The following is a 24,020-nucleotide window of genomic DNA, read 5'->3' on the forward strand; positions in this document are numbered from 1 at the left end:
CTGGCTGCCAGGGGCTGCCCGAGCACGAGGGGATGCTGAACAGCCACCCCTGGTGCAGAACTGCATCTTCCCGGTGCTGACAGGAGCTGTCCTTAGCATCACCCGGCCGCTTGTGGTCCCCCACAGCAGTCCCGGGGAGCTGCGATGCAGCGGGGTGGCATCACAGAATCACAGAACTGCAGGGCTGGGGGGGATTCCGTCTGACCCCCCTGCCAAGGCAGGATCACCTGGAGCAGGTGACACAGAAACACATCCAGGTGGGTTTGGAATGTCTGCAGAGGAGACTCCCCACTCTCCTTGGACACCTGCTCCAGTGCTCTGCCATCACCAATGTAAAGGAGCTCTCCCTCATGTTCAGGTGGAACTTCTTGTGTTGTAGCAGCTTTGCTGCTGCGAAACCCCCGCTGGGAAACCCACCTGCGGCTCCTGCCCTTGCGCAGCCCAAGTGCTCTGAGCGAACAGGGCCCTGTGTGTGGGTCTGAGCACGTGGAGGGCGTTCTCTGCGCGGCGAAGCCTGAACTTGGTGCACAAATCGGTGTTTTAAAATAACACCGCCTGGCACCAGCGCCCAGGTGTTTTACGATAACACCACCGGGGGCACGGGCCGCACTGCGCGCCGCGCCCCGGCGCTGCCGGAGCTTCTCCGGGGGAGGAAGAGGAGCGGGGAGGAAGCGGAGCGAGAGGAAGAGGGGCAGGAGGAAGCGGAGCGAGAGGAAGAGGGGCAGGAGGAAGAGGGGCAGGAGGAAGCGGAGCGAGAGGAAGAGGGGCGGGAGGGCTCCGGGCCGCCGCCAGACCCGCGGGCCGCCGCCGGCGCGGCACGGCGGGACCGGAAGTCTCCCGCGGCACTTCCGGCGCGCCCGCCCCTCCTGCCCGCCGCCGCCAAGATGGCGGCGCCCGTGTCGCTGCAGGTGGAGTTCGGGTGAGCGCGGGCGGCGGCGGGGCCGGGCGGAGGGCCGGGCAGGGCAGGGCAGGGCAGGATGGGCCGGCCCCTCGGTGAGGCGGCCGCGGCGGTGCGATGGGGCAGTTGCTGCCTGCGGGGCCGCTACAGGCGCGGCTGGGCCCGGGCGCGGCCGCTGTCAGGGGGCTGCGGGCCGGGGTAGCGGGAGCGGCCGCCGCCGGGGAACCAGGGAGCCAGACATCGGCGGGAGGGGCCGGACACTGCCGGGGGTGTCCGCAGCGTGGGGCCGGGCCGTCTGCCCGTCTGTCCCAGGGCCTCGCTCTCGTCTCTCTGTGAACGCCTGTGCCAGGCCTTTCTTTCACCTCTTTCATCCTTTCTGAGTGGTTTACTTTTTTTTTTTTTTTTTTTTTTTTTTTTTTTTTTTTTTAATTATTAAAATTGTTTATGAAAACCTCCCCCTCGTTTCTCGGCTTTTTTTTTTTTTTTTTTTTTTTTTTCCTGAGCACTGTCTCTGTGTGTGTTTGTGTGTGGACACGTGCCCTCACTGTGCTTTGTGTTTGAGCCCTGTCAGGTCTGTACAGCTGCCAGGTTCTCACTCTGTAGCATTTCAGTTTCCAGGCCTTTGCTGCTGTAGTATCAGCACTGCTCATGCTCAGGCCCTGGGATCTTAAAGCATTTGCAGTGGAAGCTGTGCATATTTGTGGAAATACTTGTGTTATTTCGTTAAAGCCTCCTTTTAGCAGAAGCTAAAAGGCTGCTATTTATTCGCTTTTTCCCACCCTTTCACGAACACAGAAATGCCATAACCCTTTAAATACCCTTCTCCTTAAGAATCCTTTCCTCTATCTTTCCCGCTTCCAGCTGCAGCAACTCTCCTAATTTTCCCAGAAGAGTGAGATGCATTTTTGCTTCCCTTGGAAATGCATAAATGAGCTCTCTATGTAGGAACCACAGCTGAGTTCCCCACAGCTCTCGCCTTACAGAAGGACCTTATCTTGCAATCTACATTTCCCACTGTAACAAAGCGTGACCTTGTTTTCATTACATGAAAAAATGTTTTTCATATAATTGTTATGACTTGTTCCCTCGCATGAATCTCGGCTCATGTTCATAATCACTGCTTCAATTTTGAGATAACTATTTGTTGTGAGCTGGTGGAAGAACACCAACAGAGTGCTCTTTAGGAGAGCTGCTGCATATAAGTAATGCTGCTGAAGGCATAACAAGGGTTCTGTTGTGCTCTGCCATTGCAGAGCCAAGAAAACCTACTGTGGCATTTTTAGATATTGAACTTAAAGGAACTTAATAACATCTGGAAGTATTTTTGTTGATACTTAGGTGGGGATTGCTTCTTTTAAATATTTCTCTTTATTATGTTGGTTTCCAAGGGAGGAGAGGCACCAGTAAGTTCCCAGAAAGTAACTTCACAGGAAAATTTTTCCAAAGTAATTGGCATTTAAGTTGGAAGAACATTTTGCCACAATTTTATGCCCTTTAAAAAGGGGTTGGTCATTTTTCTACCTCAGTCTAATATTAATTGAACTGAGTTTTTTAAGAGTTCTCTAGTTGTTAAAACTTTGGCCATTGTAGAGTTCAGTCTAGAGTCAAAAGCTCACACTCTCTGCTGCTGTGTCCTGTAACTTAAAGTAGCTTTTGTGTTTATTATCCATGTCCCTACTCACATGGTAAAAGTTTTATAATCTGAATTTGGCCTGTGGCCCCACAACATCATGGAAAATGATTGATGTTGGTGAAGTTCAAGATTTTCACAATTGTACTTTTTCCAGAACAGGAGTAGAGGCGAGGAGCTTGCTGAGGCTTCTAAGTTGTAGTTACAAAAATCAGTTACTCTTTTGAAGAGCCTAAGGTTAGGTGCCTGGACCCAATTCAAATCCCATTCTTTTCCAGTGCAAGGACCAGCTCCTTTACCTGCCAGCCTCTGCATACCCTGCTCACACCTGATCTCCTGTGCTTGCAGAGGCCATCAGTTGTTATCTGAGAGCATTCCCTAATGTATTCAAAGTGTCAGAAGAGGGATGAACATCAGGTTGTTCAGTGGAGGAAGATTGTGTATTTCTTTATTTCTATTTTACCTTGTCAGCCTCATCACTTGCTTCTCCCAGTCAAGTCTCCCTCTCTGGGACACTTTGTAGTCAGTAGATCAAGAAAGAGCTGACAGGACTCTCAGGCTGCTGGCTCTGACTTGCTCTGTAACTTCATGTGAGTCATTTCCCCTTTCTGTGTGTTCACACTTGGAAACTGGGGGAGTATTTATTCCAGGAGGATGCTCCATTTTTGAGATTTCTGGCCAGCAGGTGTTAGGGATGAGCAGTGTTGGATGGAGTGTGGTGGCTGTAGTGTTGTTTGGGTGGAAGCAGGGCTGGTGGCTGGAGAGGGAAGCAGTGCTGCACAGCAGTTTGGGAGCTCCTGGAGATGGGAACCATCCTCCCATTCCACTGGATGATGCCTGGCACCGTGGGGTTCTGGCCCACAGCAGAGCCTCCTCTCTGTGTTGGCAATGGGAGCTGGCAGCTTCCCCTGTGGACTTCTGGTTTGTGACAGGAAAACAAAGACAAAGGGAATCCTGTGCTAAATATAGTCTGTGTCATTTGTTTTCTCTGTTGTGGCATCCATGTAAATCGCCTCTTTTGTACTGCCTTCTTTTGACAATAAAGCAAAATCTCAGTGGTTCATTGTTTTTATTTCAGAGGTGGTGCAGAACTCTTATTCGATGGTGTCAAAAAGCATCAGGTGACTTTGCCCTGTCAACCAGAGCCTTGTGAGTATCAGAACCTGTTGGATAACTTCACAGAGTAACAACAAATGAAACAAAGCTGGTTTGTACAGCACTTAGAGTTGCCAGCAAGGATCAAAGTATTTTAAAAGCTCTTTCACACATGCCATGGATCAGGCAGCTTGGCAAACAGGGGTTAGTTCTCAAAGTCTGAGGTCTTTCCTGTCTTCTAAGCACTTGTGAATCAAGTCCTTCCTTAAGACTTTTTGCCTCCCTCCTGCTGGATAGACAACAGCCTCTGGATGTTTCCACCAAGTCTATGTTTGTCTTTCTTGGTACTTGAAACCACCAATAACATCCTCTCTCCTCTGATTTTTTTCCTGCCTGTTCTGAGGTTTCCAAGAGGCACATATATATGTGTGTGTGTTTATGTGGTGTATAGATATGTGGGGGAGTGTGTAGCAATTTAACATAAATGTTGTTCATTTACTCATTTGACCTTTCAAGTAAATGTGATAATTTTAATATGAACTCTGCAATTGAAAACAGTAAACCTTATGCTCAAATAGGATGGTGGACATCCCGCCCATGGCCTTCACTGCAATAAAAACCAGGACTTTAGTGTTCAAGTCACAATTTCTGGTTTGCAATTTGGAATATCAATACTGAGCAGTGCTGCACTAACTCACTTACTTGTGTGCGTACTTCAGTTGTCATGCAATTTTGCCACAGGTATGTTCTGAATTTTTCCAGCTAGATAGCACTGCTTTATGCTATTGGAGTGGGATTATAAACCAAAATAACACAAAGCCATGAGGGAATGTTAGCAACCAATATCTCACAAATGGCTGATACCATAATCTAGGTGCTGGGAGCCTCCAGGCCTGAAATCTTTTTGCTGTGCCTGGAAGTAATTAGAGATTGGTAGAAGTGCTTTTGATGCTTGGACAAAAGTATGTGTAATTCAAATATAATAGGAATACTGCATATTGTGTTATCTTGTGGTTAAGGACAGGGACTAAGGCTCCAGAAACATGACCTGATGCTGATTTGCTTTGTGAGTTTAGTCATGTTGCTTAACTTTACCCTGTTGCTAGTGATACTTTCATGTATCACAAGAGAATTCAGCATTAAATTCCAGCACTGTTGAAGCACTTAAGATCCTTAAATGAAAGGTAGCAAAGAAGTGCTAAAACACTCATTTAGTTGCTTTATAAACTTGGGGGCTAGAGCATAATTTTCTTCAGCGCTCTGCAAATTTAAAGTACCCAGTAATGCCCACTGTTCTGGTGGTGTTCAAACCATGATCAGATGCTGAAGAAAAAGGGGTTATTACAGGAGATGTTTATTGCTGCCAGGGGAGGGGAGGATATTAATACCAAAGAGGGATTTTTCCAGCCCAGTGGCTGTCAGTGGTGCAGTTGTATGTTGCCTGATCCATTCCCACTTGAAGCTGCTGGGAAGACTTCTGCAGCCTTAGTGGGATCTGCATTTATCCTAAGGGATATATCTCTCCCTGAAGGTCTGTCTCAGCCTCAGGGTTCAAACTCATGATCTCCAGTGATTCATTCCAGATTCAGCTAACACATTATTGCTCCCAGCTTTTCCTGCTGCCCTGTTTTCCAGACGCTGCTATCCCTGTGGTGGGAGTGGCAGAACTGGCAGTGTACCCCCTTGTCAACTCCCCTGGTTTGCTGCTGTCTTGTGCCTTGGCTGTCAGGGAGGTTTCATTTTCAATCCAGTAAAGGATTACTGGAAACACCCCTCATGATACTTCCAGAAGACAATTATGTTGTAGTGGTGAGGAATCAATTGAATAATATCAGAAAATATGAATAATTTTATTGAAATTTTATGTTTTTCCTAATGCCGTGTATTTCCCTTGTTCACACTAAGAAATTTTAACTCTTCTATCTCTAGGTAAATAAAGATATGCATAGCCAGGTCCCTGCTGCCCTCGTGCAGCCAGAATGCAATGATTAGAGAAATAAAACAGCTCAGTTCTACTGAGCACATCCTGTTGCTTACCTTACCCTGAATGTCCATCACTGAATTCTCCAGGGAAAGACCTGTAGTATGAACACTACTTGAAGACCTGCACTTCTAACCCCATTTTAAGTGATTTCATTAGCTGCCAAGTTTATTTTTGGCCATTTTGGCCTCTCTTACCTACTCTTCCTTTTTTCTAGGTTATTTTTGTCTTTGTCCTCCTTTTGCAGAACAGTTGCTTCTCTCTGGGTTATGGGGCCCACCTATATTTCAGTTGTTCAGGCATTTTTATATATATCCCAGAAGGGAAGGGAGGTGGAAAATTATATGAAGAAATGCCTGCAAATATGTACATGAATAAAACAAGTTGTGCTTCATAGTTGGTAGGGGCAGTCAGTGTTCTCTAAATTATAATGTTACTTGAGCAAACTCTTTCTGTGGTCATTTTTTTTTTCCTGGTAACAGGCACTAGATGGAAAGTAGGTGGGTTCCAGATCCAGTTTACATTTTCAAGATTTGATTCTCTGTCCTTTTCTGATGCTTGAAGTTGGACTCCTGGAGGGATTGGGAAAGACAGGAGGAAGGAAATTGCAAATGGGACAAGAGCAAGCCACAAGGGATACAGCCACGTGGCAGGACCTATTTATATTATCTGAGGGGCATTTTGTATCCTGATGTCAGTTAAATAGCAGTTCTTTATTTTCAAAGTGGAGCTGTCTCAACCTGCATTTTGAAGTTGCTGCCAAAATGGGAACTTAGAAAGGTGTGATGTATGGGCATAGGCAGCAGATTTACCTAAGCCACACTTTGTGCAGGACTGTGTAATCTTGTAGAACTGTTGCAGAAAGACCTCAAGTTAAACAAGAATCTTGTCCCACATTTCTGGCTATCCTGATGATTTCACTGATAATGCTGTTTGAGGATCTAAAGGCATTATGCCCTGTTGGCTTCTGCATAAAAACAGTGTGTGTGGGAGAAAGCAGCTGGGGGAATAACGATATTTGTCACATGGAGAGAGGATTAAATTGGCAGGGAAATCAACTTTATTTTCAAGCATCTAAGAGGCTATTAGAGACAATGGAGCATAAAAGAGAGAAACCCTAGATTAAAAACTGAAAATGTATTTGGCAGCCTCCTCCTGAAACAAGCCACAGTAATTTAACCAAGTAGTTCAGTAATCAAATAGATCATTGTATGACAGCTCTACAAGTGATGCTGGAGCTCCTTCCTCCATCTCACTGGGACTCACAGTGGTGGATTTGTCTTGGCCATGTGAGTTGCATGGATGCTGTTGGAAGGGTAGGAAGTCACTGGCATTGTTTAACCCTTGTGGTCGTTTCAGGTTTAGCTCAGCTGCATCATCTGATGAAGAGTGTTTACAAAACCTCTCTGCTGTGCTGTCTTCTGGATGTTGTACCCAGAGGTTGGGGTTGTGTGTAAAGTCTCTGGCACTTGTGCTGCAGGCTGCACAGCTGCTGTCACAGACCTTTGAATTCCAACTTCTCATGTGACTTCAGTGGTGGGACTGGTGTTTTTGGAGCAGCAGTTTCACTGGTGCTCACTGGGACCTTCTGGGCTAATCAAAAATTCACACTGCGTTTTGGCACTTTACAAGTCTGGAAGGTTAAATTATTAATCAGCATGTTTTGGTAATTGTTTGTGGTTTCCCTTTACCAAAACTCTAGGGAAAAAAAGCCCACTGCCAATCAGAGTTTTTTAAAGAGGGAAAATTAAAATAATCTGCCAAATACTGCTTATGTTGAATCCCCGTGGAGAAGAGCATGGTGTGCTCCTCGAGAGCTTTGCTTTCCAGGGGCCTCGTTCTGCACAGCATGGAGGACTGCTGGGGACTTGGGAGCATTCATCTTCTGGGAAAAGAGCCTGGGGATCCTGAGAGATCAGACCTATGTTACAGGCAGGGTGGCTTGCAAAATACAGCATGGCATGTGTTCAGCATTGACTGGGGTGCTGGACCAAAAGAACCTGTAAAATCCAGAGCAGCAGTTGGCGTTGGCTGTTGGTAAGTGCCTGGTGCTGGGTAGTACATCATAGTTGAGTCATTAATATTCTGGCATGCTTTTATTGCTCTGTTTATTATTCCTAACATTTTAAAACTTGCTCCAAAGAAAGAATAAAAATATATTTGCTAATGTAGAGGCTTATTAGAAGAATGGTAAAAAAAACCCCATAGATCTGTGGAACTTCATGCAGTCAAATCTTTTTAATCGCAGTGTGTGGTACTTGCAGCTCTCAAAGGACTTAGGTTATTCCCTCCTCATGCATCCCACTCGTGCATCTCTTTTAGGCAGGAAATTATAGATTTGGTGGCAAGGGAAGGGGCTCAGTGGGTTGTGCAGGGTGGGTGCTCAGGCTGGACCAGCTCAGCCCTGGAGCTGCTGCCAGCAGTCAGGGTGAGCAGTGTTTGCAGCGTCGGAGCCGTCGCGATGCCGCAGCGCTGCCGCGTCGCGATGGAGCAGTTCCTGGCGTGGGGCTCAGCTCCAGGTCCCTGTCCCAGCACGGCTGCTGCTCCCTTTAGAGGGAATAGGGAAATAAACGCTTGTCCTCACAGGAGCAGTCCCATCACCCTCCTGGGAGGCCGTGGAGCCGCTTTACCGGATCAGCTCATCCCAGCTCATTGTGGAAGGAGCTTCCCAGGCACTGGGAAACCAGCTCTTGTGTGTGACCAAATCCCTGGGATAACAAAGCCTGGCTGTTACACCCTTCTTCCCAGCCGCTGTATTGCAGTGCGGACACCTAGCAGGATAACCCCTCTGTCCCTCCCCCCTCCTCTCGCTCTTTTCTCTTGGTGGGATTTGCTGTGCTGACAGCGCTGTTCAGAGGGTGGCAGCGGAGCAGGGCTGGGGAGGAGGATCCGGGCCCTTTAAACCGCTTAGCATGCGGTTCACACGGCTCCGGGCCAGCTGTTCCTTTCTCCTCCTGCCCTCACTCGCAGGAGTTGTTTGCTGAGCTCAGAGCTCCTGTGCAAAATTGCTTTTCAAAAGAGCCACTTTCTGCTTAATTAAACAATGAGCCGCCGTCCCTCTGCACATCTGTAAAGCTCCCTCCGCAGCCCCTTTATCCCACAAACTGCTCCATTCTTACCTCCATTCACTTGTAAATCTTACCCCCCCCTCTCCTCCACCCTGATCATCTCACTGGCCCTTTCTTTTTCCCTTTCAAGTAAGACTGAGGAGCTTGGAGTATCTGTGGGGGTGGCTGGGTTGGATGGACAGGAATCGGTTTAATGGTGCTTGGCCCTGTATGAAAGCCTAATAATAGCAAAGCAGATCTGAGCCCAAAAGTGAGAGGCGATTTCTGTATTTAGAGGAATAAAATCATGGCAGTTTCCTGAGCTGAGCTGAGACACTGACTCATCCAGCAGCCAGAGGGGACACAGCCACCAGCCAGGCTGGGAGGGGGGCAAGGATTTGACTTCAAGGCATTTTCTGATCCAGCTGGCAGTGCCAGGGAAAGCCCAGCCCAGGGAATTCCCTCGGCCAGGCTGGCTGTGTGCAGAGCAGTGCCAGGCTGCCAGGAAATCCCTCTCCACTCTGGCAGGAGCAACCACCTTCCTCCGTGGTTCAGGGTTGCACATCAGCTCTGTGTTGCCTCTTTAATAGCAATAAGGTTTTCATTTTCAGCCCTCAGTGCCTGTGCACACACCCAAAACTCAGAAACCAGGAAAATAGGAGAGAGGGGAAATTACAGTTTGCTGGGTTTTGGCAAAGCTTTACACTGGTGGTTAGTAATGCATTCTCTGAATTGTCTTGCTGAGAGCTTAAAAAAAAATTAACCAGTAACATTCAAGGTTAAACAGGATAAATGAATGGAAAAGTGATGAGGTGGGATATCTCCTTTATCATTGAGAAGGACAGATTATAGCCAGCATGATGCAATATCATCTAGTACAGATTGATAGGGAGGAATGAAGAAATGGGAGTTTAGTGCATTAGCAGAAGATTCCTGACTGCAAAAACTATTAGACCATGGCACAGTCTCCTTGGGGTTTGGTAGCAGGTCTACAGTGCTCAAGCCTCTTAAAATCAGAGCAGACAAGGCTCAGGACAGTCTTTTGTTGAGAATAATTCTGTGCTGGCAGAGGGATAAAATTACAGGACCTGTTAAGGAGGTGCTTTTTTTAATGTCTGCAATCCCCAGGCTGGTACTTTGCTGCTGGGGCAATAGTCTTTGAGGCTCTCTCAGCTCCTTCCTTTGACAATTTCGAAGGAGAGGCAAGACCCTGGGCCAACACTAGTGATCTGTGATCCTAATTAAAAGAGACAGTTTGGTGCACTGGCATTTATTGGGGAGCCTGAAGTGACAATAGCGTTGGGTGTTATGGGATTAGATGCTCTGACTTTGGAAATGAGTAGGGATTAGGTTTACCCTGAGAATCAGCTCGAAGCTGCTTTTTTTGTCATGGGAGCTGATGGATCTGGAGGCTTGCTGCTGGCTAGCAGTGGGATTGGAGATCCCTTGAACTTGTATTTCCCTACCAGCAGTCTGTGGGGAGTGGAAGATCCCAAGCAGCTCCTCTCCAGTTCATAAGCATTGTGATTAAAACCTCAGGGCTGAGAATTGCTGGGTGATAGCTGGGATCTGAGTCCTCGCTGCTGACAGGAAGGCTGTGAAAGACCTCTGTGATCCTTTCCCATTTTGTGGACACAAGAAAATTAAGAACAGCATTGCTCTTCTAGATGAGAAGCAAGAAAAAGACGTCTTAACGCAATTAAAAATTACAGAAGCCAAGACCTTGGTGTTCATTTGTAGTAGACAAGAACAGATGAGAGCAACAATTGCAATTCTCTTATGCCTGTTACCCCCTAATTTCTTCCCTAGTACTTAAATCACTGCCCATTCCAGCGTGTGGCAGGATTGGCTTGTGCACTTGTCAGAGAAAATGGATTTTACTCTTGCTGCAAAATTTGCCTGGCTGCTCACTCTGCGTAATACCAAATCCATTTGGTATGACTCCATTTATATCAGCCATTCCAGGTCTTCTGCAGTTTATGGCACACCATGGTCTGCTTCAGAGAGTGATTTGCATATCAGATGGCATGCTGGAGGAGTTGGAAGGATCCCTTAGATCTGGTTTTGAGCTCTCTTAGAGAGCAGATTCCTGGAGGGTCTGCTCAGATCCAAAAGCAAAGAGCAGTCATGCACCTGGAAGAGCAGCAGGTATTGGGAGCTGGTTTGTCTGTTTTAAAAACAAGCTGCTTAAGCAGGGAAAGGGACATACAAATTGTTTTTCCATACATTTCCACGCAGGCAGGGGGAATAATGGCAGAGGAGCGGCAGGGAAGGGGCTTTGTCATGGTTACAGGCCGGTGGCTGAGAATGTGGGTGGAGCAGCGCTCGTCCAGAGTTAGTGACCTCAGCAAATTGGAGCTCAGCCATGGTCAGTATGATAAATGATCTTATTCTGGGTCAAAGAAATGGTACCCCACAGGGAGGTGTCCGCAAGGCGGCCCGGGAAAGCGCCGTGCTGCTGCAGCACTGACCCCTTAGTGACCAGTGCCACATATATCTTATTTACTGCGGACCAGAAGGGAATTTGCCATGGCTCAGCCTTTATAGGGATCCCCTATTTCCCTGAAATAATCTCCCAGTTCTGCAACCAAGGCAAGAAAATGGGTGTAATTACACCTTCTGGGTGCCCTTTGAGGCTTTGTGCAAGTTTCTATGTGGATTTTGAGGCAGGGGACACAGAGATATCTGGTCCTTGCGTGTGTGTGTGAATCTACGAGTGACCTGTGCAGCTCCCTGGGAGCCAAGGGCTGTGTGTCCGTGTCAACTGGTAGCAGGGTTGCACAAAATCCTTCCATGTTTCTGCACCTTTATCAGTTCATTGTGAGATCTTTCTAGTGCAACGCCCAGCTTGGTGTTTCTTATTCGAAGCACCTGGGTTCTCTCTGCACACAGCGAGTGCCCTCTTTTCTGAGTTGTCACTGATGGATCTGTCAGGTCCAGGAGGTTTTATTGAGCTAGGAAAGATCTATGGATTTCAGCCCTGCTTTTGAGGGTGCAAATGAACCCAGGCAGTGCTAAAATGGACTATTAGATGCATTCCTGTTGCAGAGGAAGCTCAGCAGATTCTTCATGAAGGAGCAGTTGGGGCAATGCAGGTGGTCAGGCCTTGGAGGATTTGCAGGAGGACAGAGCAGACGGTGCAGTTCTCTCTGCCTGTGCAGGAGTGTCTGTGGTGCAGCTGGGCTGAACAGGAGCCGAGGCTATTGGGGTTTGTGTGTGCTCACTGCAGCTCCTGCATCCCGTCCTCTTGCGTGACAAGGCAATGACTTTGTGTCACTGCAAGCACACATCTCGTTTTCCTGAGCGCTGTGTTTCGCTGGGTGATCGCTTTTCTGCATATATTGTGGGCTTGAGCTCCCATCTGTGCACTTGAACTAAGCAGTTTTCTCAAACCATTGTCGGTTTTTCTTTTTTTTAATTAACTTTAGATTATTTTTTTCCTAAGAATTTGGAGGGGGTTGATGTACTACTAGCACAGGCAGCAGGAGCTGTCTCTCTGTGTAGAAATAAGACAGGGATTTCCTACCATGTGCTTCAGTCCCTCCTTTGCAGTTTGAGAATATTTCCGCTTCCTTGGCTGGTTCAGTCTTGCTTCTCCTCTGATGCTGCCAATGGGGAGAACAGTTAATGAGAATTAAGTGCATTTTTTGATGCGATATTTGTTTGCTGTGAGCGAAATGGAGTAGGCTACCAAAAAGATTTCAGTAAGACCATGCAGCATTGATAAAAATACATCATTACTGGGATGAGCTGGGTTCGAGTTGGTGATGTTGGAGCAAAATGCTGTATTAGCTCTCACCCAAACCTCCCTCTGGAGCCAAAATGCATGGTGGGTTTTGCAGCCAAATCACAGCACCTGTAGTACAGCTGTGCTCCTGCCAAAGCAGATGCCTCTGTTCTGTGATGGGGGCCAGCTTCAAACCAACACAAGTGTGAAATTGCTGCATTGTAATGATGATTTTACTTCTCAGCAGATGTGGTGCCTGACCAGGCTGAGATTTTTTTCCTTCTTTATATGTCCTCTGTAGAGAACCTGCTGTTTGTATAGAAAATCCTTGGCCCAGGCAGCTGGAAAACTGTTAGACCTATAGCATAGTATCAGAAAGAAAATGTCTTAGGAACACTACATATGTCAGTTGTAAGAGATAAGCAGTTGTGTTATAATTTACCTCTTATTATTTCCATCATGAGAACACAGAGTCCTGAGCTGTTGATCCAGACTGCTGTTTGAGGCACCGAGCTGCAAGATGGCTTCTCCACAGACCACTTGCAATGGAAGTAATCTTGTTCATTTTCAATATCTTACTTGTGGGAGATAGTTTTGGTGTGGCTGTGGTCATCTGTCATCCTTTATAATTGATTTGTTCTAGTAATATTGGTGTATAGTACATAGAGAAATGAAGGTGGGTGGAAAAATTCAATGCAGATAAAGCAGATGAAAGTATTGTCTTAAAGTTGGCTGTGGAGAAAGGGTCTTAATTTTTGTACCTTTTGGAGTGGGCAAGCTCCAGGCATGCATAGAGATATCTGGGGTTTTTCCCTACTGTTTAAATTCTTCAGTATGTGTGTGACTTCTGGGTAGGAGTAAATGAATGTTGGCTCAGGTGGGACTGAAAATAACATTTGTTATGGAAGGAGATGGGGTGAGGGAGTCTTCCAGCTCAGCCTCGAATAAATCAGCCCCTCCGTCCAGGCTGCTTCTAGGTGGCTGCCTTTTATCCAGCTAGTGCAGCGTGTTTCTGTTTAAATGATCTCTCCTGAAAGGTCCCAGAGGAAAGGGCTGCTTATTCCATGCAAGGAGAGTGGTATATGGCACAGCTCATTGTTGTGTGCCCTGCTGCAAGTGCATAAATATGAAACAGCTCACAGGCGATGCTGCAGTGGGGCTGGTGTCCCCTCCACAGCCCCCTCCCTCTCCTGAAGGCTCCTCTCCATCTTCCTTCCTTTACAGCTTTCATTTCTTGGTGATGGAGAGCAGGAGCCATTTGGGTGTGAGATCCTGAGGGCTTGATGTTGCAGCAGCGTTTTTCAGGGGAAGGTGAATGTCATTAACTCTTGTTCTGATGGCTGAGCGACCGCTGTGCTGCACGTGTGTGTGTGTGTGTACATATATATATGTGTGTATGTATGTAAATACACACACCTTCTTAGTGGTGCTCCCTGTCCCCTGTGCATGTTGCTAGGAAGGAGGCAGAAAATGGTCTATTTTGTTCTTTTAACTACATATCCTTACAAGGCAGTCGTGGGTTGGCCCCAGGCAGGTGATCCAGCTCACCAGGCAGTTTTGAAGCACAAAGCAGCTCCTTTTGCCCAGATCAGAGTGATCCAGTGCTTGGAGGTAGCAATACCTGTTGTGCTCTGGGCAGCCCTGTGGTGAGATTGGGGTTTTGGGGTCAGAGTGCTGGTTTGGAGGCACCAATGCCCTGGGAAAGCAGGGAGAACAGAGGGACTCTCAGAGCATCCCCCTCCCCCTTTCCCCGGGAGAAGAGGCCCCCATCTGCTGCAGATGGACATATCCCCATTGCCTAGTTGATGTGCACCTGTCTACACCAGGGCTGTTCATCCTGCATGTGACAGAAGCAATGAGGGTGACATTATTTAGAACAACCCCAGTTTGGCTCTGGGTAACATCCATGATCCCATAAAATCCTGGGGTAAGGCCTGGGCTGAGTCAAGCCACTACAAATGCACATATTATTACTAGTCATGAAGCAAACACATGGGGAATGGTACACAGAGTGAATTTAACTCAGAGAAGCACATGTGGAAAGATACCTCATGACTGCAGTGAGCTTACCTCACATAAGAAACCCATCGTGCCATCCCTGCTCCTCCTGGAGCAGGGCTGCAGCCCTCACTGGTGGATTTGTGCCTTCAGAAAGCTTCTTCGCTTCTTGAAAACAAACAAAACTCTTTTGGGGCTTTCAAAGGGCTGTTTAAAGGAGCCCCGGGAGAATAACTGATTGTGGATTCGGAATGATGAAGTGGTTTGTGGAACAGTGAAATATAGAGGCAAATGCAGGAGAACTCCACTTTGCAATTTGTCAGCTTCTCTAAACCCTGTAACGGATTGTTTCCCCCCCCCCCCCCGTCTCTTCTCACCTCTCCAATAGGAAATTAACTGATACTATCACTAAAGAAATTGTTTTTGCCTCACAAAGTAAAATTGATACTATAAAAACCCGCCAGCAGTGTCTCCTCCTCCTTTTACATGAAGACAAATCCTTCCTGTCACCTACTGAAATGGAAAGATAAAGGCTGAGCTTTAATAAAGAAGCTCTAAGCATAAAGTGTAGAAGGAGGGAGCAGGCACAGCATGGGGAACACTCCACAGCAGCAGGTGTGATGCTGAGGGATGCTCTAAGTGTCCAAAATGCAACTATGGGCCAGGGCCCTCCTGTCTGTTTAATGCATGGCCATGGACAGGTTTGGGCCCCACAGCTCCCAATGTCTCCAAGAGTTTGTGCTGGTTTTGGTACAAAAGTGTCTGTCTTTGCTCCATTCAGGTTCTTAGGCTTGCTTGTTTGGACTTTTTAAATCTAATTAAATGCACAAAAGAATTAGACATAGTTTGTTGGGTGACAAGATAATGCACAGGATATGGGATGTGTCAGAGACCTGAACATCAGGAATCTGCTGCCAGATTGGTGCTTCAGCAGGACTGCATTCATTCTTAGTGGGATGAGTTTTCTGTGGGATACCTCTTCTGCCAAACCACAGGGACAGGACTGTCTGTGAGTTTCTTTGCAGCTATCCCCCATCCATCCTGCATGTTCCTCATCTACTCTTTTGTGGATAAACAGTCACTTTGCTCTGGCATCACTGGGACCCATCAGCTAGTTTGCAAACCCTGTCCTTCCTTCTTCCAGGGGATATCAGAAACCTGCTCAAGTGGATCAAACAGAATCTGTTGAAAGAGCGACCAGAGTTATTTTTGCAAGGGGAATCTGTGTAAGTACAACTGTTAGGAATCCTCCTTGTGTTTCTCTCTTGATCCCCACAGTTTTTCCTCTGGGGCAGATTTCCTATTGAGTAAGTCAATGACCATGAAAACACAGGATTTGCCTAAGCGATAGTGGGAGGTATCCCACACACACCTTGCACTGTCCACAGAAAGCATCTTTTGCAGCCCTCACCCCAAATCTTTAAACCTTAAACATGAAGCAGGGCCATTTATACTTTCTCTTCATTGTCCCTTGGAACAGAGCAGCACCTGTATCCTCAATTCCAGGAGTTTTAGCAGGTCTGTCTGTTCCCTGCTGACATCACTGGGACTGAAGCAGTCATTCTGAGAAATGCCAACAAATACTTCTTCTGGGAAATGTATTTTTATTATCAAAATGGGGCCAGTCTCATGGAGGGGGGGTAGAAAAAAAAAAAAAGGCAAGAGAAATGGAGCAGAGTGAGCTGTGCAAGCCATCCCTGACTGCGGGGTGGCGCTGGGGGTGTTTAACATTCGTCACGGATCTTTGTGAGCTGAAGCGTGTGCCAGGTCCCCTGGTAACAGGAGAGACAATTGCAGGACACTGAAGATCAAAGAGGGGGAATCCCTTTGCTCAGAATCAGGGGCTTGGAGTGGATCCCAGGTGTTTAGTGCCTCTGCTAGGGGCACCGGAATGGCTTTCCCTGCCTTCCCACTGAGCTCTCTGCGCTCGCCTGTCGTGCGTGGGTTTTAATTACCTGGCTTTTCTGCTTGGTACGGAAATGCAGTCATCCTGGAGCATCCTCGCAACGGTGCCTTTTCATTCAAATGAGCTTTGGGATTGCTCCTGCGTCCCCTTTATTTGATCTAGAAAGGGCACAGACTATACCTGTTTCCACCTGCATGCTAGGATCCCTTTTTTGGCGTTACAGGCAGTCAGCCTGTGATCTGTGCTGTGACATCCCTTGTTCTTAACTATTTGTGGAGCTTTTTAGCAGCCCTGTATCCTAATTATTTCTCTCTATTCTGCAGGAGGCCAGGAATTTTGGTGCTCATCAACGAGGCAGACTGGGAACTAATGGTCTGTACTCCTTCAGTTTGACTTTCTTTGTTGAAAATATTGCTCTCTCTCTTCTGTGGTTGCTCTCACAGCAGCTATTTCTGATTCTTGCCCCAAGCAACGCATCTCATATTTGAGGGGGAAGGGGCAGGCTGGAATCTATCTCCTGTACTGTGGCTGTTCAAAAGCCTGGAGCCTCTCTCTAACCTGCTGGGTCTCATCAGCCAGACCAGGTCTGAAGAGAGATCACCCTTTTTCCCTGGTCTCTGGCACTGGGTTTTGCACCTCTGGCTGCTGGAAGGTCCCCCAACATGTGAGGTGACAGCATGGGGGGCACCTGAGACCTTCAGGCCCCACAAAGAGCCACCTTCCCTGAAGTCAGGTGGTGCCTGGCAGGTAAAGGCCACAGGGAGATTTCAACTCAAACAGGCACCTGGTAAATGTCTTCCCCTCTCAGCCCACTGTTGTGCTCAGACAACAAACAGCCCCTCGCCATTTCCCTGCCTCAGGCAACTACCTGTTCTGTCAAAACCCTGGTCCAGAAAAGCAGTGTGGGGTGATGAGCATCAGCACTGTGGCTGATCTCTCACCTTTGCTTCTGTTACGATGAAAACATCAGTCTGTCCCCTTCTGCTCTCCCTAATACTCACCATCTTTTTATGAGCTGTTTTCTCTTTGCAGCTTGTATTTGGAAATGACATTTAAACAATTTTTCATTTTTTCCTTGGCCTGCAGGGTGAGCTGGATTATAAACTCCAGGACCAGGATAATGTGCTTTTCATCTCAACACTGCATGGCGGGTGAACTCCTGAAAAAAACAAGAGGATGTAAATCCAAATCCCCGGGGAAAAAAAAAAAAAAAAAAAGAAACAAACAAAAAAAAAGCCTTAACCCACCCAAACCTCTCTTGAACTGCCTGTGTCCAGTCTCTGCGTTCACTTGTTCTAGACATCCAAATAAAGCTCCGCCGGCCTGCGGCCTTCTGTCCATCACAACAGCATCCATCTTTTGGTCCTCATTTCACCTCTCCTGACTGCACTTCCAGGTACCCTAACAAGCAGAGAGCACCTCAGCATGTGGGACTTTGTTTTTCTGACAGGAGAAAGAGGGGTGCTGAACCCTGAGTAGGATAACATGTTTTAACATGCAGTGAGGTGTTCTGGTGCTGGGAACCACGATTCTTTTAACACAATGCTTAATGTTGGTACATGGGAAGGGTGAGAAAGTGCAAGGAAACAAAAGGGGGCTTGACTAGCTTTTCCATGGGGTAGCAAACATGGCAGCTCCAAAGCTCTCAGAAGTGATTTTCACTTTGTCATGATACTTATTTATGGGAAGCAGGAGAGAAATAGGCCTTTTGGGTTTTGTATTTCTGATCCCTCATGCTGCTTTCATACCAGAGCTGAGGCAGGGTGAAGTACTGGCCCATGAATGATGTCAATTTATAACGATTTGGTTGGAGGGGAAACAAACCCTCACCCGGCCTGAGACAGCAGAGAGTGATCAGGGCAGCAAATGATCTTTCTGTCACCGTGATAGACAGAATTGATCGGGCTGCACTGCATTCTGTGCAGGTGGGAGCTGCAGCCTGGCTGGAGAAGGGCTGGGGCTGGAGATGCACAGTTAAAGTGCCAAGACCTGAGAAAGTCAGTGGCTTTTAACTCTTTGTGTCAGTGGGAGGGAGAGGCTTCTTGCTGTGTGCCCTGAGGAAGTCCTGTGAGCACTGTGGAAGTGGGTGTGCGTGGTTCTGCTAGGGCACGGGTGCTGTTGGCTTTCCAGAAGTTTCCTTGGAAAGACAGACTGGCCCCTGCCAGCCAGAAGGCTGCAGCGAGAGCAGAGGGATGGGCTCAGAGAGGATAGCATTGGCACCAACAGGTCTGAAACATGCTGCATGAGCTTCCAGGAGTGCCTGACCAGAACTGTGCTCCTGCATTCCCCCCTGCCCTGCTCACCTGTTTCAGCATGGGTCCAGCAGCATGCAGAGGTCCCCGCAGCAGCTCCTGCCTGAGCTGCGGCTGTCGTGGGTCAGAGGGCTCGCCGGTGCTCAGTCGGTGCCTCTCAGAGCTGATCTGCACCATGTACTGCTCTAAGAGCCCTTGATCTTCAGGAGCTGCTGAGGAGGTGGGGAGCAGCCGGTGCACCAGCCCTGCTCAGGCAGCCTGGCCCAACACCCCGAGAGCTGCGCACAAGGAGCCTTTCCCGCGCTGCGCCTGACGGAGGAATTCCTCTGATGCAGAGAGTGATTCCCTCAGCTGACTTCTCCACTGACTCCTCTCTGTCTACCCCTCCACAACCTGCGTAACTAAAAGCACCCACAGCCTACGATGCTTCTGCATCTGAGGAGCCCCAACTTCAACCCACTGCTGGTGACAAACCGGTATTCAGCCTTTTCCAAATCCAGCCACAGCAACTTGAGTCCAGCTCACACCATTTGTAAGTGACACAGATGGGCCGAAGGCTCTTCTCTGCCCTGAGTTCTGGCCCTTAGCTTAGCTGGGCCAGGACAGTGGAAGGGGATTCCAGGTGGTGGTAGAAGCTGGCTGAAAAACAAGGAACCTGTGTGGCGTGCGGCTTGAAACGGACTGAAGCACAATGGGAAAAAGCAGGTTCATCTTCAGCACTGCTGCCTGCCCTTCCTCTACCCTGCCTCTGCCTTAGGCTGGGCTTGTCTGTTCTCATGCCCCCCAGCTGTTTGCTCAGATAAAGATGGGTTCCTTCCCCAGGAGCTGTTATTCCCTTCGATAGTGCAGGTAGACCCAGGTGGCTTAGCTCCTGCTGTAGTAAAAGCTGTCAATCACTGCTAAAAAAAGCTAGAAATTGGAAGATGAAGGAAGCCAGCGGGATGGAGAAGAGGGGTACAGCAAAATCCTGTAACAACAAGAGCAACAAAAAGTTTCTGAAATAAAAGCCTTTTAAAACATTCTCCCCCTCCAGCTTTGTCCTAGATAGGCTCTTGGTGAAATTCTGCTCGGATCTTGTAATGCTTCCCTCCTCCTCCTGGGTTTCCTTGGCAGCCCCGGCCGAGCCGTTTGGCTGGTGGATTCATAAAGCCTCTCTGTTAGAACGAGCCTTCCTCCGGCCGCCGTTCCGCGGGGGCTGCTCCGCTCCGAGGGGCTCCCCGAGCCCTGCCGCGGCGGTGAGGGCCGTGCCCGCAGCCCGGAACCGCTCTCCGCCAAGCCCGCCCGGTGCCCGAGCGGCGGGGCCGATTCTCGGCCCGACGGAGACACCGCACAGTCGGAGCGGCCTCCGTGTGCCCGGGGCCAGCCGGGGCTGCGGCAAGAGGACCGGGAGAGTGTCCCGGTGCAGGGGGCCGGGCGCACGCCGAAGTACGTTAAATGAAATTAATCCGCAATGATAAAACAGATAAATAAATAAAGATAAGAAAGATAAACCGGGATGGAGCCGCAGGGCCGAAGTGCCCGCCCGCCGCGCCGGTCTGCGGCCCCATCGCCCCCGGCAAAGCGCCGGTGCCCGAGGCTCGGCCCCTCCGTCCCTGCCTGGGGCTGCCCGGCCGGGGCTGGCCGTCCTGGTGATGATCCGGCCAGTGTTTGACGCATTAAGACCGAGCACCCTCGGCCGTGCCGAGCAGAGCGAAGCCGCCGCTGGTGTTTCCTTAGTTTCCCTGAAATCCTGGCCCCGACCCCCGGGACGCAGCCGGGAGCGGTTACCTGCCATGCCCCGGGCCCGGGGAAGGTCCGTCCTCTGTCCTGTACCCCGAGAACCGTCCTGGAGCCCCGCCGGAGGAGGTGAAACCTCTGCTACAGATGTCCAGACACAATTCTTGGTTCGTACGGCTCCATCGCACAAGAATTGCGTTTGGACAATCAGGAGCGGAGATTCCCATCCCGGGCTCGCGGGATCTTCCAGGGGGAATCCGGCTGGAGCCTGGAAAAGAAGGACACACGGGCCCTGAGCCGGCTCCCGCCGCCCCCCGCTCCCGCTTCCCGGCCCCGCCGAGCCGCTGCTCCAGCCCCGACAAGTTTCGAGCGCAGCCGCGGCGTTTCGCATCCCGGGTTCCATTTAATGGCACCACGAGGAGTTTAATTTTATCTACTCATTTCTTACCCCTCAAAAAAAAAAAAAAAAAAAAAAAAAAAAAAAAAAAAAAAAAAAAAAAAAAAAAAAAAAAAAAAAAAGAAAAATTTAAAAAGCAGCCCTAATTAAAAAAATATTTTAAAAAGCATAATAAAAAATTAAAAAAAAAAATAAACGAAAAAGAAACAAACAAGAAAAAAGACAGAAAACGAAAACCGACGATCCATCCCTGCCGGAGCAGCCCCGGTGGAGCGGGGGCTCGGTGCGCCGGGGCTGGCGGCCGCGGCGGGGCTCGGTGCCTCCGGCAGCCGCGGGGCTCCGCGGGGGTGATGCTGCGGGTACAGACTCCGGCCCCGCGCTGCAGCCGCGCCGCTCCTGCCTTGGAGAATCCACCAATTCCAAGCGGATCGCCCTCAAAATTCGTGCACTTTGAACAAATCTCCGAAATTTATAAATGACCGCTGGAGGGGAAATATTAATAATAATAATAAAAATAAAAATAAAGGAAAAAGATGAAAAATCCAGGCTTCTTCCCCAGCCCCTCCTCACCGACCGGTGCCCACGAAGTTAGGAACAAATCCCCCCTCTCCAGCCAGGGAAAATCCCGGCCCGCTGCCGGCGCTTCCCCCGCCGATGCCAGTGCCGGTGGCCGTGGCCGCTCCGCGGCGGGGCCGGGCAGGTCGCCCCGAGAGAACGCTGGGGGCTGCGGGCGAGCGGCGGACCCCTGGCTGCCCGAGCCGCCCTCGGCCCCGGCGGCCCACGGGGCTCCGAGTTTCCACGGGGCGCGGAAAGTGCGTCCCGCGGGGGCGGAGCGGGCGGCCCCCGCGGCTCGGCGGGGCACAGCGGCGGGGCTCCCGCGGCACCTGCTGCCGGCCCCGAGCCCGGCCGAGCCGCCGCGGCTCTGCCCGCTTCCTTCACGCCGTATCCACCCGGGAGGGTCCCAAATCCGCCCGGGAGGGATGCGCACACCGGGGCTCTGCGGGCTGCGCCGGGGCCGGGCAGGGCTTTTAGTTGAACGGCACAACAATAAATGTGTTGCAGAGCCGGCGAGAAAAGAATGGGGATGACCTTCAATTGGTACTGGATTTGAATAACACCACGGGGTGATAAATGCCCATTGTGTTTTAGGAGTAATGAATCTCCACTGTCTCTATAGCACAGAAACAGCAGCTGCAACCTGGAGCCAGCCATCTCTTAAAGACACAGCTCCCAAACCCCGGCTCCGGCCCGGCCCGCAGCCGCCGCACCGCCGCGCCCGGGGCGCGGGGTGCACTCTGCCCCGGGGGCTCGGCGCCCAGCCCCGGGGACGGCCACAGCTGGCCCCACTCGGAGTTGTGGGGATCCCCCCGAGCCGCCGGGCAGAGCTGGGTCTGGGGTCCCCTCCCACCCACTCGGTCCCCCTTGGAGACCCCCTCCGTTCTGCTGCCGCGGGAGTGCCACTGCCCGGGTACCCCCTGGGGTATGGGGTCACCTGCACCCCAACTCGGCCCCCCAGCGGCAGGGAAAGTGCTGGGGATAAATAATGCTCATTGTTTTCCCCTAATGAATATTACCGAGGTGCCAGGCCGGCAGCTGCGGGCTCCGGCCGGAGGAGCGGGGACATCGCCTGCCTTTCTCCGCCCGGGGACCCCCCAGCTCCAACCTGCCGAAGGTCCTCGCAGTCAAAGGGGAGAGCATGGAGGTGTCCGGTGCCTTCTCCACTGCTGCCTGCCACCACCCTGGGTGGCACAGGGGTCCCTGGACAGAGCTGGACGGGAGCCTGGAAGTGTTCCCCACGAAGATCCCTGCTTGTCCTCGCCTTCCCTCGTGTCCTCACACAGGGACTGGGGAGAAGGATTGATGAGTGCTGGGACAGAAACTCCCACAGCGCCAGGGATGCTTGGGGCAGCCCAGCTCCACAGAGCTGCGGGGTGACCCCAGTCTCTGTCCCCAACCCTTAGCAGTGTCCCCTGCCTTAGGCCGCATCCCTGGAACCCAGGGTCAGTGTCAGAAACTGTCAGGCCCAAACCCTGAGCAGGGACCAACAGTGCAGGGATCTACGACTGGACATTGCTTCCCACAGAGTGTCATTCCTTCCCTGGGAGGTTTTGCCCACCCTGAAGAGGCATGAAGGTATCCCAGGGCTTGGGAACAGCCACATCCTCACAGCCCCTTCCCCATGGGCTAGGGCCAGGGGGATGCCCAGCTCCTGCCACAGCCATGTGCCTCCCTCGGAAAGGCTCCTCTGCATCCCAACACATCCCTGCCAGCACTAGTAGCAATAAACCCACTTCCTACGAGTGTGAAAACCAAAAGAAAGCCAGCATTTAATAAAAAGAAAAAAGAGCAGCAGCAGCTGAAGGCCCCTGAGCTGGGTTGCAGCCACTGCCTGGGACTGGCCACTCTTTGGGAAGCAGGAACCATCCGAGGGAAGCCCCTGTCGCTGCTGCTCCGGGTGTTCTGGCATTGTTTTAGCCTCGGACCTTTTAACTTGTTTTAATTCCTAACACTTCCCACCACCCTTTTTTTTTTTCTTTTTTTTTCCTTTTTTTTTTTTTTAAGTATCTTTCCCAAATCTCAGCCGAGTTAATGAAGTTATGTGATCCTATAAATGTTAATTGCCTAAACTTCTCTCCCCCGTTTTTTTGGTGTGGTTTTTTTTTTTTTTTTATCTCTCTCCTCCTTGCTGCTTTCTGCTCCACTTGTAATAAAGAAAATATCTTGGCTGGTCTTAGCCAGTTGCTTGGCAACCTCAATAGAAAAAAAGAGAACAGAATGTAACCAATCCCGAGACAACCGAAAGATTTTGGTGACATGTGACCTCTCGGAAAAGGGCAGCCTTAAACTGTCCCTTCTGTCCTTTGCTCTGACCATTAGGGTCTCTTGCCCTTCTTCCCCCCCCGGCTCCTAACACCAATAAATATGGATTAGTGAAATACTTTTTCCCACACTGATGAAAAGCCGGGATTGATCTTTCCACCTCCTTTATCTACCAACCTGACAAATTTCTAAACAAAATTAAGAGGGAAGAGGCGAAAGGAGCCATCCCAGGTTGGGCGGCCGTGGGTGGATCCTGCCCCGCCGTGGGGACGGGGGGTCCCCGACGGGGCGCTGGCGCCGGCTGTGCCGGACTGCTCGGCTCAGCCGCCGGCCGCTCCCCCTCTCCGCGGGCTGGGGAGCCCCTTGCACGGCACCAGCGAGTTAAGAATTAAATGTAGCTCTTCTAACGCAATAGGGGAAAAAAAATAAAGCCCTGGCCAAGCCCTGCTCTCCCTCGATGGGCGCCTGTGTGTCCTGGGAAGACCTGTCCTGCTCCTCACCGCGGAGCCCCAGCCCTCGCGGGCGGTCGGGGAAGTTGTCTGCAAATTTCATC

General features: G+C 50.0%; 1 protein-coding gene and 1 long non-coding RNA gene across 3 annotated transcripts; one reads left to right on the plus strand and one right to left on the minus strand.

The window, feature by feature from the left end:
• The first annotated feature begins 825 nt into the window (after positions 1-825).
• Positions 826-17,628, plus strand: URM1 (ubiquitin related modifier 1). Its single transcript, XM_053961867.1, has 5 exons — positions 826-919; positions 3,607-3,677; positions 15,521-15,602; positions 16,606-16,654; positions 17,369-17,628. The coding sequence occupies exons 1-5, from the start codon at positions 885-887 to the stop codon at positions 17,435-17,437; spliced, it is 306 nt and encodes a 101-aa protein (XP_053817842.1). The 5' UTR covers positions 826-884; the 3' UTR covers positions 17,438-17,628.
• On the minus strand, positions 15,961-18,674 carry LOC128798416 (uncharacterized). Of its 2 annotated transcripts, none has more exons than XR_008434420.1 (3): positions 18,586-18,674; positions 17,284-17,683; positions 15,961-16,440 (listed from the first exon to the last, which is right to left on the minus strand). It is a non-coding gene; the product is annotated as an uncharacterized LOC128798416 (long non-coding RNA). The 2 variants fall into 2 exon arrangements; XR_008434421.1 differs by having other exon boundaries at positions 15,961-16,456.
• Between the last annotated feature and the right edge of the window lie 5,346 nt (positions 18,675-24,020).

Source organism: Vidua chalybeata, chromosome 21 (genome assembly GCF_026979565.1).
Source record: "Vidua chalybeata isolate OUT-0048 chromosome 21, bVidCha1 merged haplotype, whole genome shotgun sequence".
Classification (NCBI taxonomy): domain Eukaryota; kingdom Metazoa; phylum Chordata; class Aves; order Passeriformes; family Viduidae; genus Vidua; species Vidua chalybeata.

Coding starts and splice junctions, on each gene's coding strand:
- URM1 (XM_053961867.1), top strand. CDS start 885: ATGGCGGCGCCCGTGTCGCTGCAGGTGGAGTTCGG. Junction 920..3,606: donor TCGCTGCAGGTGGAGTTCGG/GTGAGCGCGGGC, acceptor TTTTTATTTCAG/AGGTGGTGCAGAACTCTTAT. Junction 16,655..17,368: donor AGGCAGACTGGGAACTAATG/GTCTGTACTCCT, acceptor CTTGGCCTGCAG/GGTGAGCTGGATTATAAACT.